Source organism: Patagioenas fasciata, chromosome 14, assembly GCF_037038585.1.
Source record: "Patagioenas fasciata isolate bPatFas1 chromosome 14, bPatFas1.hap1, whole genome shotgun sequence".
In the NCBI taxonomy this organism is placed as follows: Eukaryota; Metazoa; Chordata; class Aves; order Columbiformes; family Columbidae; genus Patagioenas; species Patagioenas fasciata.
The window spans coordinates 16,889,481-16,908,192 of record NC_092533.1 but is presented as its reverse complement, the minus strand read 5'-3'; the positions used below and the strand labels follow the sequence as shown (position 1 = coordinate 16,908,192).

Sequence of the window (18,712 nt, the reverse complement as noted above, 5' to 3'; positions counted from 1 at the left end):
TTCATCATCTCACTGAGCAGGAACAAGGCTCTGAGCTGGACTGAACCATGAGTGCAACCTCAGGAACTGTGCTTCCTGTGAATACACCATATTCTCCATGATTCTCCTACATGGGAACCAGCCAGAAATACAGAGGTTGCCATGGAAGAGCTGAAGTAGGGACCTGCTTTGTGGGTGGGCAGATGTTGCATGGAGGCACAGCACTTGCAGATTTGGACCCAACACATCTCCGCTCTACTCCGAAAGTCACTGAAGTACCAGCATGTGCCATGCACCTTGGCCTTTCTTGGCACAACGGAAAGCTTCCACAGGTGGGGTGAAGGGGGATCTTCTAGAGCGCAGGTGGAGAAGGAATGGCATTCCCCCACGAAACATGGGTAGCACCCACTCCTGAGCCCTGAGTGAAGGCCAAATGTCCACGCCAGGTAGAAAAACACCCACCTCTGGTTCTCTATGGGCATAAAGATCTTTAAGGGACCAGAGCACTGTTCATATGAAGAGAGAGCTGGGACAGCCTGGAGAAGAGAAGGCTCAGATGGGCTTTATCCATGTATATAAATACTTGAAGGGAGGAAATGAATGGAACCACACTCTTCTCAGTAGTGTCCAGTGACAGGAGAAGAGGCAATGGGCACAAATTGAAAAACAGGAAGTTCAGTCTGAACACAAGAAGACACTTTGCTGTGAGAGTGACCAAGCACTGGCAGAGTTTGCTCAAAGTGGTTGTGGCGTTACCATCCCTGGACATATTAAAAACCTGACTACTCACAGTCCTGGGCAACTGGCTCTGGGTGGGCTGGCTGAGCAGGTGGGTTGGACCAGATGACCTCCAGAAGTCTCTTCCAACCTCAACCAGTCTGTGATTCTGTGTATGGCAGCTGTCACAGCTCCCCCTTGCCCTCCAAACTGCCTGAGATTAATGCAGCCCACATATTGTTATTTCTTATTTTATTTATAATATAAAAAATGTTCAAGTGTTAAACAGTCGAGAGTTCTGACATTCAGACAATCCAGAGCAAACTTTCACAGTCATCTTATGACAAATTAGCAGAGTTTTCTATCTGACCCCATCACAGGTGAGGAATAGAGGGTTTTATTACTTTATTGCTAAAAGTTAAATGAAATACACTGTCAATTGTTGTATTATCTTCTCAGTCACAGCTTCACCATGCATCCAATCTACAGTATCTGAAATGCAAAGGACATGCAGAAGTAAAAATATAAAAAGAAAAAAGTCAGGCTACAATGTAAACAGGTTTGCTGCAGCAAACTGAGGAGAGAGGGGCACTTCCACGGGGGATGCTCTGCTGCCTGGACACGCAGGACTGTCTCTTTGAGCCACAGAGCTGATGGCCAGAGCTGCTCCAAGTTCGGACACACGACGTCCGCCACCGACGGCACGACGCGACGGTAACAACTGTCTTTACAGTACACATGGCGACGCAGAAGAATCCACTTGCTGGGCTGTCCCACGCAAGGCCCTTCCCAGCCAGCGCAGGGGCGACAAGCCCAAAAGTGCCAAACCCTGGGCTGGCACAACTGGCATCGCTGCGGCCGTGCTGCGCCGCAGGGCTGCTGGGCGGTGCAGCCGAGCGCGGCGGGCAGGACAGCACCACCCGCAGCCCTGCGGCACCACGGCCACACCGCGCAGTCCAGCGGACGGCACGGCCAGCACAGCGCCAGCGCGGTGATGCAGCCACGGGGCGCTGCGGCTGGATGGGGCCACCCTGCCGGGACCACCGCACGGTGCTGCCTGCCTGCCGGAGCTGGTTCAGCGAACCAGACCCAACCGTACACAACACGGTGCCACCGCGCTAAAGCGGGTGTCTGACCACGAACTGTGCCGCCCCAACTTCAGACCCACAGGTGGAATGGCCAAAGGTTGACAGCTATATTGTAAGGGCTGCTGCTACTGCGTGGTTTCATTTTCTCTTCCTACCTGTGTGTCAAAAGAAACGTTATTTCCGCGTTTCAGTACAGTGCTGTTGCGTTTCTTCTCCTGATTATAAGCGAAAATACAAGTATTTTACAGGGCAAGACAGACCCCTATTAGACATGATAATGGAAATGCTCCCACTCATGTCCTTGATGTGTGTATAAACGATACCTTAAAGAATAAGATCAGTAATAGCAGGGTACGGGGCAAAGTGGCAAGGCTGTTTTCTTCCAACGGAAGAGCGCCCTTGTGACAGGTTGTCGCCTAAACAAAAATCTATGATCTTAAAAATGCTACTGAAAGAAGAATCCTCAGCATGAATCCCAGCACTAGCATACAGCAAAAGGCACCACGATAGGTTTTTTTTTCTATTTTTAAGTAGTCAAAAATTGGCCCACTTTTTTTTAAACTTTATTGTTCATTTTCTTTTTTTTTTCTTTTTTTTTTTTTTTACTTTTTTATTTTCTTGGAAGCTGTAAATCAAGACATTACATATAAATAGAGATTCCCTATAAAAAAGTCATTGCCGTTAGCTATTATAAGACAACTTCGCTAAAATGAAAATAAACCATTTTATTTGTTATATTTTTTTTCCCTCTTTTATATAAAATAAAAATATTTATTTTCGGGTTTTTTTGTCTCCCTTTTTCCGCCTCCTCCATGCGGGTTCCGTCTGCGAGGCCGGGAGGCACCTAGAGAGGATCCGGGTCTGGTTTGGGCGTCGTGTGCGCTAGGCTGCTGCGCCCGCTCTCCCCGTGGGCGCTGTGTCTGCTGCAGGAATGGTGAGTCCGGCTGTCACCCGGCCGGTGCAGCACGGGCGACTCTGTGTGCGCCGCCTCATTGTTCTGAGTGCTTAGGAAGGGCGTGCTCTCAGCCACCAGCTCCTCGTCAGACTCGCTGTAAGAGGCGCTGCTCAAGGAGAAGGAGTCCCGGACGGCTCTGGCTCTGTGAGGGACGTGCCCATTCAGTTTGGATTTTTTCCACCGCCTGTTGCTGCTGGATGTTTTCTTTGGCTGCTCTAGCGCTGTGACGTATTCCTGCGTCGTCTCGTACTCGTCATCCTCCGTGATGCGGAAGGGGCTGGAGGGCAGGCTCCCCATGCTGTCGTTTAGGTAGGTCTTCCTTTGGTAGTAGCTGTCGTACCTCTGTGTGTCCTGGAAGGGGAGCTGGTACCGCCGCAGGAGCGGCTGCTGTTCCTCCACGCGGAAGCTGATGGGGGCTGCCGGCGGCAGGGAGACGGCGTGCGCCGAGTTGGGGGACGTAATCTCGAAGGTGGGCACCTGTGCAGCCATCGAGTAGTGGAAGTCGACAGGCGACAGGCGTGCTGGTGTGGTCAGGGCTGACACGTACCTGAAACAAGCAACACCACCATTTGGACACCGAACAAGCCCCAAAACCTCCAGCTGCCCCCGCGTTCCGCCCAACACCTGGCGTAGGGACCCATGAGGCCTCCAGTACGCCTGGTCCTGGAGCTCAGCACCTCCTGGGGAACCAGGCGGATGGACCTTGCACCACACTGCCGAGGCAGGATGAGCCGCTGGCTTCAGCAGGCACTTGGGCACCATGTACCCCAGGACTGGCGCTCCTGGGAGACTTGGTGTGCAGCTCCCACCCTGCCTCCTTGCAAACCTTGCAGCATCTCCCAGCAGGCTGTGTCAGGACGTCCCTGCCTCACACCTGCCCGTCAGCTGCTTTCTGTCCCTCTGGAGCTGCCAGGCTTGTCTCCGAGGAAGGTGCCCCAAATGCCCTCCCCCTGCTCAGGCCACAGACGGGGAAAACCTGGGCATTGCTTCCTCTGACTCCGCAAAAGTCTCGTCTCAGAAAGGCATCTACCTGCTTCCATCTACTCTAGTGACAACATCAGTGTGGCAACTCAGGTCTGGTCTAGTCCCTTTCCAAACAGTCCCTCCTTCAGCATCACCTCTTTCTAAGCAGCAAATTTTATTTCCTCTCGATAGCGCCAATTGGTATCTCGGCTCCTTTCAGGCTGCCCAAGCTCCCTAGTTTCTCCGGTGCCTTTTTACCCGTGTGTCTTACGAAGTGTGAGACATCCGTATGAGCACGGTCAGCCTGCCTGAACAGAGTGGGGACAGGAATGAGAGAGGAGATGTTGCCTTCCTCCTCTGCCCCAGGGACAAGTCCTAACACCTTGAAGGGTAACTGCCACAAAGTGGCTAACCAGGGTTGCCCATGGCCACCCACAGAGAGTGGAGCAAGGGTGAAGATACGCTGCTGCACCCTGAGGAACCAGACCCGGGAAGAGGATGACAGTTGGTGCTTCTTGCCACCTGATGGTGATGCTTGAGTTGCCACCCCATCAGGGTATACACATCATCCACTATCTCAGCCTTTTTGTTTTTCGCCAGTTATTGAGTACAGCCAAGTATTTTTCTGCTCCTCTCATCCCTGTGCTCCTAAACCACATCGCCAGCAGGTGAGCAGGGTGCAGTTCTTGCTGCTACCCCTACCAGCGTGGCCTCCTGGGGCAGTGGCCCTGGGGCAGGACCAGAGCTGAAGTTTCTCCAGTCTCACTACAGGAATACCGAGCAGACACAGACATTTTTGTCTCCGGCACAGAGGGCACAGTTTGCCTTTGCTGTGCCTGGGAAGCACCAAGGCATGGGGTCTGACCTCTCGCTGTGCGGTGAGTCCCGCAGAGAATCCACCGAGTCACGGTACTGCGTCATGTGCCTCCGCGAGTCCTCGATGCAGAAGGCGGCCCCGCGGCGAGCCCGTGCCTCCATGCACGCAGGGCTGTTGCATTTACTGGTTCCCACTGAGGACAGCATTATCCCAGACTGGGAATCTGAAGTCAGGCTTTCCGTCCGCTCCAAGCTCCAGGTGTGGCTTTCATGTCTGTGGACCAAACCCCACATGGACAGTGAGCAAAGAAACCCCACCAAGGTCCTCTCCAAAAAGCCGCATGCAGGCACAGCTCACACTCAGCTTTGCACTGGTGTCCCCTTCCTCCCTCTCGCTAGGATATATCCGGGCAGGGATGTCCAGCTTCCCAACCGTGCCTTTGATTTGCCTTTCTTTGCTTCTTCTTGGAGGTATGATTAGAGGGTAAAGAAAAGCAAACCAGGTATTTAGCACACCACCTCCTGATGGCCAGGGATAGGATGGGACAGCTTCTGGAGGGAGCCCAGGGCAATTCTACTTTGTTCTTGTGAAGCATTTTGGGTGTGGAGCAACACACTGGCCATGCCAAGACAAGACCACAAAGCATCTTCAAAAGAGCCATCTGCATTGTTAAGTGACAGCCCCTTCAGAGATGCTACCAGAAAGGAGACGGAAAAAAAACCCACTCAAAATCACTTTGTCATCAACAGAGAAAAGCATGCCAAAGGTAGACCTAGACGTCCAATTTCCACTGGTTTACAAAATATTTTGGCGGCAAAATGTGTCCAAGGAGCTATGATATGTCAGCTGGACCTTGCTCAGCACTTGGAGCTCCCCCTGCACAAGGTCTGGTGCGAAGAAGACATCCCGCAAGGAGCCTCCAGGGATGCATGGGGCTGGGCACACACTGGTGGCCCACCCGTGCCCTGGCCACTGGGCTGACCCCTCTCCATAGCAGAAATACGTGATCCACTAGAGCAACAGCCCCGAACTGAGCTGCGCCAGACAGGGCTGTGCAGGCCGAGGATTTTGGGTGGGTGTTTGCAGAAGAGAGCAGGCCTCATTAAGACTTCGCAAGAACTTGTTAATTATTGATGGCTCCAGGCACATACTGGGCTGCAACCACCACACTCATTTATAACTTCAAACGGTGTCCTCATTAGAGGCACCGATCAAGTAAAATGGAGCCTGATTATGCCAGTAGTTTGCCTCTGGCATGACTTCAAGAAACACCTGCTTGCTGCACTTGACTAGGGAAGATTAGGTGGCAGGTAGCCAGGGCCAGAGGCTATGCAAGGCAGGTTCCTCCCCACAGCTGCCATGTGCTAATGCTGCCCTCCAGACACACTTTTGCAACTTTAGGAGGTGCCCAGAGGTGGCCCTGGAGTCCCAGGACTTTGAAGTGAGCATGGAAGGCCAGCAAGGTGCATCTCTGCAGGCACAGGAGCCTCTGTGTGCCTGGTTCAAGCTTGCACACATTTAGCCAGGGTTGGGCTGCAAGCGTACGAGTTCAAAAAGACCTGGAGAACACTCCATCTAGCTCAGCAGGGGCAGGATTTCCCTGGACAAAGGCAGTCATTTCCAGCCCAGCAGGTCATTCTCTGCTTGTTGAAGGTCTAGACAGAGGAGTCCAGGGAGGAATTCACTTGAACACCTACGTTCAATATCTGAAGTTGAGCTGATGCATTGCACACTGAGAGCACGGGCTCATCCCTGATGAATGTCTGACCCCTGAAGAAACCTGCCAGGAGCCATCTTTAAGCTTTAGCTGAAAGGATTCACTGCTTCCTGAACAAATGGAGACACAGACATCAGGCTAATGAAGTAAATAAGCCAGGACATCTTTCACTTTATAACATCCATGCAATGTGATCTATACATCATTGACAGGCTGTAGATACAGCCCCGCTACACCTCACAGTCACTTTTCAAAGGCAAGTGCTTGCCTAGGGAAACACGGTCACTTACCGAAAGAAACACAAAAGCTGTGTAAGATGAAGAACCTGAACATCCAAACTGAGAACAGCACAGGACTTTGTCTAGAACATTTGAAGGACTGCTCTGGCCATCATAAAAATAGGGAAACTCCATCTGCAATTAAGATGCTTTCAAAAATGCTGGGAACTTCAGGTTCTGAGTCATGATGCTCTTCCCCCCTCGATGGTTATTTTGAAATGTAAAAAAAAATCATGCCTCAGGCTGTGTATCAAGAATTATCGGTACTTTCTGGATAGCACCAAATTTCCTGAGAGCTTCAGAAAGACTTCCAGTGAAAGCGGTGCCACCGCCTCAGAGGCTGAGCAAAGCTTGTGTCTGTGCGAAGCTTGAAACCACAACCTAATTTCATCTGAGTTTACAGCTATGTCAGTGCTGCACATTCCTGCTGGCACCTCACTGCAAGTCAAGACATTCCCACACCTCTCCACACCTCCAGTGTCCACAGGGCCTGTATGCCAGTGCAGTGCCAAACATCAAGTGAAAACGGGAAGAGGTGAAAGGAAAACCTTTCACTGGCTCTGAATCTCACAGCATCCTAAGGCAAACAGCAGGAGAAAGTTCAGGGGAAGACGGGATACATCACCTCTGGCTGGACGTTGGAGTGGCTGTGGAGCAGTGATGAGATGGGGAGCAGGAGTGACTTCCCGAAAAGGTTGTCTCTGTTTCCCTTCGGATCACATGTTCAGTGGCAGAAACATTCTTAGAAATATACTGTAAAACACAAAGAGTCACACAGATCAGCCACCAGCTTGCCAGCACTGCCACAGCCAAATTCAGCTGGCTTGATTACTACTGGTGAAATCACGTAAGGACTGAGTGTACCAGGCAGCTCGACACCCCATGGAAGGAGACAAGGAGGCTGGAGGCTCTTCTCTGCCTCTGCACTTGGAACATTGGAAAAGGGCTATGGCACGGAGGCTGTAGAAGGGCTGTGAAGAGACAAAGGGTTCCCCAGAGGACAGTGGTACCATGTGTAGCTGCTGCCTAGAAAAACAGCTCTACTCACAGGGGTTTATACACCCAACAGAGTGCCAGCAAAGAAGACAACCACTTGAGATCTGCTAGAGACACAGGACCTATGGAAACCCCAGCTGTAATCCAAATACTTATGCCATCTAGTGAGAAGCCCTGCTTTCCACAGGGACACTAAGCTCTCTGGGAAAGTCAGGACCTTGGGGCCAGAGGGCTGTGGTTCTCAACAATTCACTTTCCCTCTTCCTTTGTGGCTGGGTTTCAACCTAGCTAAATTTTAACATCCAAAGGGTGACCCAGCAGAGCTTGTAACTGGTTCATTGTACTCACTTCCATCAGCACTATTTCCTGTTCGAGTCTGTCTCCCTCCACTCTTCTTAGAATCATAGAATGATTTGGGTTGGAAGGGACCTTGAAGACCATCCAGTTCCAGCCCTCCTGCCATGGGCAGGGACACTTTCCACTAGACCAGGCTACTCACAGCCCCATCCAGCCTGGCCTTGAACAGCTCCAGGGATGGGGCATCCACAGCTTCTTTGGGCAGCCTGTCCCAGCGCCTCACTGGGAAGAATTTCTGCTTTATATCTAATCTAAATCTACCCTCTTTCAGTTTAAAGCCATTAACCCTTGTCCTATCGCAACAGGCATTACTAAAAAGGTCTCTCTCTAGCTTTCTTTTAGACCTCTTTTAGGTCCTGGAAAGCTACCATAAGTTATCCCCAGACCCTTCTCTTCTCCAGGGTGAACCTCAACTTTCTCAGGCTCTCCCCATAGAAGAGGTGCTCCAGCCGTCTGGTTGTTTTTGTGGCCCTCCTTGGGACTTGTTCCAATGGGTCCATGTCCTTCTTATGTTAGAGGCCCCAGAGCTGGATGCAGTACTCCAGGTGGGGTCTCGAGAGAGCAAAGCAGAGGGGGAGAATCCCCTTCCTCGACCTGCTGGTCACACTTCTCTTGATGCAGCCCAGGATACAGTTGGCTTTCTGGGCTGCAGGTGTACATTGCTGGGTCATGTTGAGATTCTCATCAACCAACAGCCCCAGGTCCTCCTCCTCAGGAATGATCTCGATCCCTTCATTCCCCAGCCTGCACTTGTGCTTGGGATTGCCCTGACCCATGTGCAGGGCCTTGCACTTGGCCTTGTTGAACTTCATGAGGCTCACATGGGCCCACCTCTCAAGCCTCTCATCCCTTTCAATGCCTCAGTCCAGCAAGGCACTTCAGCACATTGATGGTCCTACTGAGTTCACGGAGTTTGATGGGAATCTCATGTGACTGAAGTCACAGATCCACCCTTCTGGATCTGGTCCTACATTCTTAGATGGTTCTCACTTACGTGACAGTGACATTCCACCAGGACATCTCACCTTGCCCAGGATGGAACTCTTGGTACAGTCAGGCGTGCTAACCCAGGGCTGACCGGATCACCATGACATGCTTCAGCGTGACATGGTCACCATGGCAGATCTAGCCCCTGCCACGCTGATCGCATTTGTCATGCTGCAAAGTGGGGCCTGATGGGATAGCTTAATAAACAGGAAACACCGGGAACATCTCTCTTAGAGGAAAACAGGATCACACTTGATTCATCAAAACAAGCCTGTCTCAGGTGCCCTAATCTCATCCTGTGCTTCCAAGTAAAATCACGTTTCCCTTCAGATGTCTGTTTTAGAAAGGTTTCTATGCATACTCTCATCTCTTTACTCGGGTTTGTTAGTGTTTTGTTTCTCCCCACATGCACACAGGTACGTATGCACACGCATCCATGCCAAACCCCTGGCGGAAAACAGGCGCTCAGTAACATGCAGGGAGATGGAAAAAAAAGGTCTTACATCAGCCATTTGAATTTCCTCAGGATCCAAACGTGGATGGCTTGGCCCATTCGCAAGGCTCCTGTTCTGATGGGCAGGGCACATGTTCTGCCGCAGATGATTATGCATTTGTTTTCTCTGTTTCCTTTAAAAGAGAAGGGAAAAACATTATTAGGAAGACTTATCTCATGGTGCTTTCTGCCCTCAGAGACACTTGGGGGAAGCAGATGAGGGAGAAGACAAGTCTTGGACACACTTGGTGTTTCAACGGTGTTTGTGGAAAGCTGCAAAGAGGAAGAAACAAGGCATTCTACATTTGTGACCTTCTGCTGTTTTTTGCAAAAAAGGAGAATATTTCTCATTACGGGAAATTTGGAGAGCTGGGTCCAGGGTCCCCTTTTGCAAGACAAGGCCCAGCACAATGCAATGGAGCAAGGGGCATCATGGGGCTGGGAGCAGAGGAGAAAAGCGAGGAGAACTGAAGGAGAAAGCAGGTCCTGGCTTGGCTTTGGTGGCAAGGCACTTGACCTATCCTGCATCGAGCACAAAGCAGCAAAGCCCACCTGTGCTCCTGGCAGGGCATCTACTCCACAAGACCCCTCTTGTCTCAGGGGCACCCTGAACTCAGGCAAGGTGCAGGCTAACTAGGGAAAAAGGTGCTGTCCGGGCCGGGAAGGATGGTCATAAAGAGGTCCCCAAGCCTCCTGTTCCATGAAGATTGCTTTGGAAAACCGAAATGTAAATAGCTGAGACCACAGCTCCTACACAACAGCCCAGTGTGCTTCTGCTGCCAGAAGATGAGCAACCGGCTTGGGGGTCAGCTCTTCCTGATCACACAGCATCACCAGGCTGGGCAAAATGATGCTGATTCGGGTGATAAGCAAATGGCCCCAGGAAAACATCCTGCTCAGGCACAGCCCAGTAGATGCCTCCACTGGCCTCCTTCATGAGACCTTCCTGGGAATACCATATCACAGCATGTCCTTAAAATAGCATTTGGGTGAAGCACATGAAAGCGTTAAGCATGAATGCTGCCGCTCGGTAACCTCTGGCCAGCTATTGTCTGTTGGCCACCCATACTCACTTGGTTTTACAGTAAGCTACCACACAGACGATGCCCACCACAAGCAAGGCAACACAGATTCCCGTGATGGTTAAAACTCTCTTCTGGTAGAGCTCCTCTGCTTCTGCAAATGGAGAGAAAGAAACCAGTTACAAACGGGGTCCAGCACCAGGGCTGTGTCTGGCTGCAGAGGAACCAGCACTACATGAGGGTAAGATGGACAACAGGGCTCAGTCAGACCTCCTACCAACCCACTGCCCGCCTCTGCTAGCTGCCCCGAACCTCAGGCCAGCTGGCCAACCTTACCACTCAAGAGACCTTCACTCCTTCTGTCCCTCTGCACCTTCACCCTCTCTCACTCAGTAGCTCATCCCTTCTGCACTCAAACATGTTTCTTCCTTTCTCTTTCTCTGCAGCGGAACTTGGTGACTAAGCTCAAAAAATCCCCACTACTCTCCTCTCCCCACTTCTCAGTAACTTCGTAGCTTAATAAAGAAGTCCCCAAGCATCCCCCACTCACCACGTACACGCATGCCCTGTGATGCCCTCATCACAGGCTCTCTGCTCTGATGGACTCAGAATGCCTTTCCTTGCAGCGGCTGCATGCCCTGGAGCTCAGCGGAGTGCTAGAAACCACTGAGCAACAGGCCCCAAAGCATGTAGGTGCTGAAAGGGACATCCTAGAACAGTCAAAAAGCAGAATGAGGATGGAAAAGTGATAGTGTGTAAGACAAAGAGAAGGGAGCAGAGTAATTAAAATACAGTAACCAATTATAGGTATGGATTTTTAGTGGAACCCTAGGAAGCAATTAATTCAATTGCACCGGGTAACTCAGAAGCACACACAAAATTCAAGCAGCGTGCTGCTGCTTCTCTCAAATATCATCACTTGTCACGGCCCACCTTTCAAACCAGAAGAGTCAGTCACTTGCATCAAAACCCAGACCATGCTGGCAATGAGGTAATTCATCCAAATTAATCAAAGCTCCAAGGAAATGCTAGGATGCCACCTGCAGTGTAACTGAACTACATGTAGGCAGCAATCGCACAGCAAGGACACCTCTTCCTCTGCGGCTACACCAGAGCAGATGCTCTTCTTGGTGATATCCAGCAATCTCAGAGCAGCAGAGACGATTTGGTTCTCCAGCTGAATGACTGAGAGGAGGATTCAGTGCGCAGCTGCCATGAGCGTTTTAGTTCGGCATCTATGAATGATGTCCTTGTGCCCTCACACTGTGTCTTTGTTAAAGTCACTGGTGTTTGTGCTGCCTTTAATATTCATTGACTTATTTTTTTCATACATGTTAGCCAATAAAACTCATGCCATGGTTGCTGTGCTCAGCATGGACCACCATGCCACACTAAACACCTTGGACTGGCTATATGATACTCCATGTGCTACCAAACAATGAAATACAAAACCAGAAAGGAAACAGGTCTGGTCCCAAAAACCTCTGGTCCCAGAAAATTTAGCAAAAAAAACCCAACAAAACCCAAGGTGGAAGCATTTAAACATTCAATATTTAGACTGATTTCAGCTTGCCAGTTTAGGAAGGAAAATGTATTTTTGGAAGAAAAAAAAAGTGCTAGGAAAAATGTTTATCTCTTGCTAACTCTTAAAATGGGAACAAAGAAAGATTTAGTAAAGCAGGGGCTGAGAATGACAGCCCAGACATGAAGATGCAAAAGATGATCTGCAGGGCTCGCTTTACACTTAATGCTGCAAAGGTACTCTTTAAAGAACTACATTTCCATCTGTTTTGATAGTGCACTGGCCCTTGGCTGGACAAGGCACTCAGGTGCAATGTCCCACTGCTCCCCAGAGAGGCGGCAGCTCAGGCTCCCCCAGACTCCAGCTCCACAGCGCTGTGGGCCAGGAGATGCACGTCATGGGTCTCCTTGGGCTGAAAGCTACTGCAGCACCTGCTCAGAGCCATAATGTCCTGGGAGCTACTCACAGAGTGGGGGCTGGGCACTGGCTGACCTCATACTCCTTGTGTTTTACTACGAGGAACCATGTGGAGCTGGCGTGGGGAAAGAACTCACTCTGGGGTGAAATACCTCCTTCAACAATGCGTTTCCCTTGCACAGATGCCCTATTCCAGGCATCAGCAACCATGGCAGACAAGCTTTCTTGCTTTTGCACACCTTTGGGACGTGGATTCCAGCTGTGCAGGTCTTTCTTTCAGACAGGAAACCCAGCTAGGATCATGTCCTGGTTACGGATGGCACCAGGTGAGAATTTTGCTACTACCCAGCAAAAGCTACTTTTATATTACCAAAAAATTAAAAAAAGCTGGGTATGAAGTCAGTTTTCACCATGGACCCATCCTCCATCAAGCCAATTTTTCCAAGATTCTTCACCAACTATGTTTTTTGCTACAAAGACTTTTTTCTTTTGCAAGCATAAATCATTCCCTTTGAATCACGGAGGAGAGAGAAATAGCAAACTATGGCTTCTTTTGTTCCTGTCACCTACATGATGACAGTTTTCAGCCAAGGCTCACACCACAGCCTCTGCTCTGGCGATTGTGTCAGCGTGGGACCCCAACTCTGGCACATCTGACTCCTGAACTTTCACCTGAATTGCATGGGGAATGTTTGAGTTCATGACAAATGCAGATGTATCCTCGCTGCCCTGAGCTGACAGCTCTGCTGCGTGAAGCAGTGAAGTGTGAGTCTGTGCATCAGTGCTGCTAAACTAAACATTAAATGACCTGCTGACAGTCATGTAGCCTGGCTCCTAACATCTCATTAAAGTTGATGCCCAGTCACACAGTGTCTTCATGTTGCACAAAACCATCTCAACAGTGACAGAAAGAAAACAGGAGAACGCACACTATAATTTTGGATGTGAGAAGGTAAGATCCTGGAGCAAGACTTGTCCATCTGTGCCCGTATGCCCTACAAACACCATGTCTTCAGCAGCAGCACTGTCACTCTACAGCAGCAAACACTACGAACAAACCGTGCGGTGCCACATAATGCCGACAGAATCACAGTCCAGCCATGGGTGTCACAGCAACGCGTGAAATGACAGAGAAGAGACGACGGCAGACCGGGAATGGGATGTGTGCGGTTCTGTGATGAGACGTTGACAATGGACGAGGAGAACGACAAGAGGTCAACAAAAAAGGGATGTCAAAAATCCTCAATTTTCAAGTTTGTGTAAGTGTATTAGTATTAGCAGCACCACTTTCTCTGAAACACCTGACCACAAAACTCACACATTTTCTGCAGCAGGGAAGAATCGCTGGGGGTTACACACCAATCCACTGGGTCAGCACGCAAAACCTGGAGGAGACAAGTTTCTCCAGCTTCATCTAGTGCATGTCCCTCCACCACACGCAGCCCAGAGGACAATGTGGGATCCAGAAGTGAAAGTTTGGTGTCCCCATACCTCTAGCAAATGGAACTGAAACACCTTCATGTGAAGATCTGCTCTGGCTGACATTGCCGGGTCAGTTTTCTTAAATGGTAAAGATAAATTTCTCTGCTCTCATCTGGCCAAGTCCTCCCTGTGCCTGGCCTGGACACTCAAGGGAAACCTAGCATCAAGGGTTTCTTTTCCCAGGTGCTTCCTCAAGAGATACTTGATACATTTCTAAAAACAGACTGAGAAGAAAAATAATATGACTATGAGCAATAGGGCCAGAACAGAAAATTGCCCAAAGTGGCTGTTTCGAGAGCATTTAGCACACTGCAGTGTTTTTCCAAACTCCAACTTGCCACTGTGATGCTCAGCTTTGCCCCCTCCACTCTCATGGGAGACGACCGACTTCCCTGGGCTCACTTCTTTCTAGACTAACTCCAGAACAATTTCCTCCTGGTCAAGAACAGGAATACGCAGATAACCTTTGGGAGGATGGCAAAGCTCGTCCTGACCCTTCATAGGATCTGGTGGAGGTTGGTGGGCCTATGATGGCAATTTCTACAGAAGTCCCAATCTTCCTGAAACTTGCCTTCCCGTTCCTGGAATGCCTGCCCATTCCCAACCTTTTGGATGGACACAAACTCCAGCTTTTCCGTTAAATACACAAAAGCATGTTGAATGAGGAGACACGGCAATTGTAACATCCCAGTCACGCCACACACACCAGGCTGCTGCTTGGAACAAAGAAAAAAGTGCTGCTAAAAATACACATCATAGGTTTACATTTAGATTTAGCATTTTTTGTTGGTTGGTTTCGGGTTTTTTTTTTTTAGCGTTTTTGTTTGGTTGTTTTGTTTTGGTTTTGTTTTTAATCCAAACATCTGTCTTGGTGCCAGGGAAGAGAACAGAACAGCTGATTTTTTAATCATCCCATTAAAGCCATAAATATAATGTGGGCAGCTCTTAATGGCTTCTGATTAATAAATGAATGGTTGTTCCATACCCTTTAATTCAAATCCAAGATGCTCTGCCAATGCAGAAAGAAGGAAGAGAAAGAGAAAAAGAAAAACAGGTCTGTCAGAGATCTCTAAAACACAAACACACGCACTGTGCATTACAGCAGGTCAGCTTTTCTGTAGGCTCAGCAGCAGTTACACAGAACACAGTGTACGCTCCAGAGCATCCCAAATTCCCAACAGAGCTTTTACTTTACGTAAAGAAAGACCCAAACAAATTGCAGTGGGAGTTAATTATGAATTCTTTTAGTTAATTATGAATTCTTTTGAGATGAGCCATGTTTGTTAGTACCTGATGTGGAATTCACAGTTTAGGCAGTTAAAAAAAAATAAAAGGAAAGAAAATAAATAATAATAATAATAATTAAAAAAAAAGGTACTGTTCTGAAACAACTCCTGACAGGTTCAAACACATAGTGACTATGTGAACTGGGCAAAACCCTTCATTCACTTTCTACAGGCAAAACGTGCCCTGCCTGGTTCGCACGCCCCTCTGCCTGGGACGGAGCGCTGGGCGGACAGACGTGCGGACAGACGTGCGGGCAGACGTGCGGACAGACGTGCGGACATGCGCGTGGGCCCTGGGGCCGCCAGCACGATTCTGCTGCCCGCAACCTCACGTCTGGTCTGGGATGCACAACGTCCTGCAGCAGCATCGCCCGTAAATCACCCGACGGGCGTGAGCCGTGCGAGCGCGGCCCTTGCGCTGCAGATCCGCAGCTGAACCGGCAGTGCTGCCAGGGGTTACTTGCCTGGGCAAGGCAATGAATCCTTCGCAGAGCTACATGCGCAAATCGCACCCCAAGTTTCCCTCAAGTTTGTAATCTTCTGGATTTCACTTCTGATGTGGTTCTGCATTGTTTTTAAAAACAGCAAGCATGCTGAAAAAAAGCACGAATTGGAGCATCTGCTTTCAGAGCCATATTCATTACCAAGCTGGACTGCAGTTCATCTTGCAGAGAAAGCGCTAAGTAAAGTAGAGTTTACCTAATGAATCAGCAACACAGTTATCCAAAACAGGCATCATTAATTTTAGTAATTTTCCTGGTATAGTCCTCACTTAGAAACAATTTTTCTTACATAAACATTAAAGTTCTCCAAAGTTATCACTGTACACAAAAGTGAGCTCTACTGTTCCCAGTCACCATACACACAAGTTTATTTGCAGCTTAGAGATCTATTTGCTCTGTTTTCAATAGAAATTGCATTCTGCTGTACAGAAATATGGTTTTTTTCTTGCAACACTGCTAAAAATTTGGGCAGAGGGAAATTAGCACTAATCATTATGGAACACGTAAACACGTTTCAACTAAAGCAGGTTCTTCTCTTCCAAACAATGCTGATGTTTGTGTTTCGGGGGTTTTTTTGTGTTTTATTTTATTTGGGGGGGCGGGAATAGCTGTGTTGGAGTGGATTTGTTTGTTAATTTTGTATAACTTAAAGGCCAGGAAAAGTGGCTGCTCTCTGCTTCACATCTCACATTTGTGCGAAAGGAATGGCAAATTCTACCATGCATTTCACAGTCATTTTGTACGAGTTACAGTGACAGGGACACAATGTGGTGGGCAGCAGAAAACTGGACAGAATACATTCATCCTAAACTTCTTGGCTATCACATCTAGCCGTGACCTTTTCCTAAGGCATGCTCTCATTACACATGCTGTTTCACCTGACACTGGGACAAATGTGTGCAGAGATACATTAAATTTCACCCGTGTCTATGCTATTGATCCATCTGATAGCTGCGTGCTGTCTGCACTGCCACATTTCCTCCCTGTTCTCGGGTTTGCTGTAACACCTACAGCTACAAATGGATGCAATTTACAGCGTGTTTCAGTAAATTCAGAAATGTCTGTGCAAACGGATGTGGCGGACAAGACCTGAGGAGCTTCAGCCTTTCCACTGTCCCCTCATGCCAGAACTGCCGCTTCTTTGGTGTCCCCATCCCATGCTGGCTCACTGACTCTTAGCTACAGGTTCTATGAGCAGGAGAGAAACCACATTTGAGGCACTTAGTGGGATTTGCAAGGCTGTTCTCTAAGACTTCCAGTGGAAAACTCCCCCAGATGATAAGTCAACTTCCTTGAAAAAGCAAAGGAATTATTGGACCCACATTGGGAGCTACTGAAATTTCCATCATGGTCATTTTTTGCTTCTCTGTTATCTCCACCGGCGATAATAGCAAACCAGCTGTTTGATGGTATGCAGAGAAGCAGCCCTAGCATGCTAAGCCATTGAAAGCAAGGCGAGAAGTGTCAGCCAGTTGCAGCTACAGGCATTGCTGTCTCCCATAACTGAACACATCGAATATGGAGCCATTCTCCCTTCCCCTGCTCAGGAGTTCCTCCCAGCCTGGCAGGTATTGCCCTCTGTGCTGGGACAGTGAGAGAGGAGACACTTCAAGAGCAGGCAAGGATTTGGAGGGTTCACATCTCTAAAGAAGAGACTGTTCAAAAGTGCAAAATATATTACAAACCAGAGGCCAATGAGATGACCCCAGCTCCAGGAAAAACATTGCTTCAAAATGTAATCATTCTGCATTCAGCAGAAGGGCGTCATCTTCACAAACATGGCTTACCACACAGTGCCCACCTATTCTATATCAACAATATACCGCTTGGTAACAAATATGTTTGAGAAACAAAATTTTTCCTAGAGACAGCAATCTGTTTTAGTCTGGAACAAAAGATACCTCTGCATACCATGCTCAAAAGAAGTCTCCTTTGCTTTTTTTTTAAGAGGTTGATCAAGAAGAGTAATACATCTTTAAAAGCTTCGGGAGGAGATGATGCTCAGCATGATGTGTAGCACCCACACGGTGTCCTACAACCGTCCAGTCAACCTGCGTTTTACTCACCTTCCCAGTTAGATTGGGGATGCCTGGAAACCTTTTGGCAACAGTACCCTCTACAGCCATGAACCATATAGAGGGAAGCATGAGGTCCAGGTCAGTTCTGCAGCTCCTTCAGATGGTGATTCACTCCACACCGACAGAGGTGGCTGCAATGCTGCACTGCATCTCAGGCTCGTGGCAGAGGGAGCCTTTGCGATAGTTAAAATTAAATGGATGAATCCCCTCTGCAGAGACAAACTGATACACTCCAGGAGTGCTGACAGAGTGCAGCAGTTCTCTCCAGCTCCCACGGGACAAACTCTATTGGAAGCAATACATCCAGAGGATACCACGCAAATAAACTGCAGTGAGACAGCACTGAGTGGGCAGCTCTAGGCCGAGGAAATGGGCCTGTTATTTTTCTCACATCATCAGCCTTCTGTCTGAACTCCACACACGCTCCCTGGTCATGGCATTGAGCACCCCAAACTGCTGTGAGACTCCCCAGACCATTCGAAGTGGGGACATGTTTTTTGGAAAAAATCTGATTCCAAATGTGCCTGCAGAACCTTTCTGAAAATGCTGGACTTTAAAATAGAACACCTTCTTCCCAATGCGGCCATCAGTGTTAAGGAAACAGTATCTACTGGTCTCCTGAATGCATTACTTGCAGTATTTATGTTATTTCCTGTGCCTAAAAGCTAAGCTAGGCTCTTCTGTCTTGATCCCAAAGGAGACCGGACCAGTAGTTTGGAAATGTTCAAGTACCTAACTGCTATGTATGACAGAAGGCTGTCCAACAGAGAAAGGCAGCAAGAATGGGAGAACTGAGGAAGGGAAAAAGGGAAAAAAAATGGAAGAGATGACAAAAAATGTCTAATTTCCATATTCCTCGTCTCAGCTGCATGTGACTCGGGCTGGATCCCATCATGTAGATTGGTACCACTCAACTGTTCAAAGCTGGGCGTGCTGAGGAGTTAAGTGATGCACAGATCTTACACTCAGGTCCCCCAAAGGTTGACATTCATCTGAAGTGGACTGAAAGAAAAAGTTCAGTTTGATTTGGGTGCTACCAGCAGAGCGGGTACTCT

The 18,712-nt window shown here is 48.9% G+C and overlaps 1 protein-coding gene across 5 annotated transcripts in view; it reads right to left on the bottom strand.

The window, feature by feature from the left end:
- Positions 1-933: 933 nt before the first annotated feature.
- The window catches only part of NRG2 (neuregulin 2), a 163,578-nt gene continuing 145,799 nt past the window's right edge, over positions 934-18,712 (bottom strand). For 3 of the 5 annotated variants that reach the window (XM_071814853.1, XM_071814854.1, XM_071814856.1), the window contains 5 exons: positions 10,421-10,523; positions 9,358-9,481; positions 7,140-7,267; positions 4,568-4,792; positions 934-3,286 (listed from right to left, as the gene is read on the bottom strand). In XM_071814853.1, coding sequence (XP_071670954.1) covers positions 2,629-3,286; positions 4,568-4,792; positions 7,140-7,267; positions 9,358-9,481; positions 10,421-10,523 — 1,238 coding nt within the window. In that variant the 3' untranslated portion in view covers positions 934-2,628. Of the gene's footprint in view, positions 3,287-4,567; positions 4,793-7,139; positions 7,268-9,357; positions 9,482-10,420; positions 10,524-14,775; positions 14,800-18,712 lie in introns of all 5 variants that reach the window. The other 2 variants (XM_065849035.2, XM_065849036.2) reach the window with 1 other exon arrangement.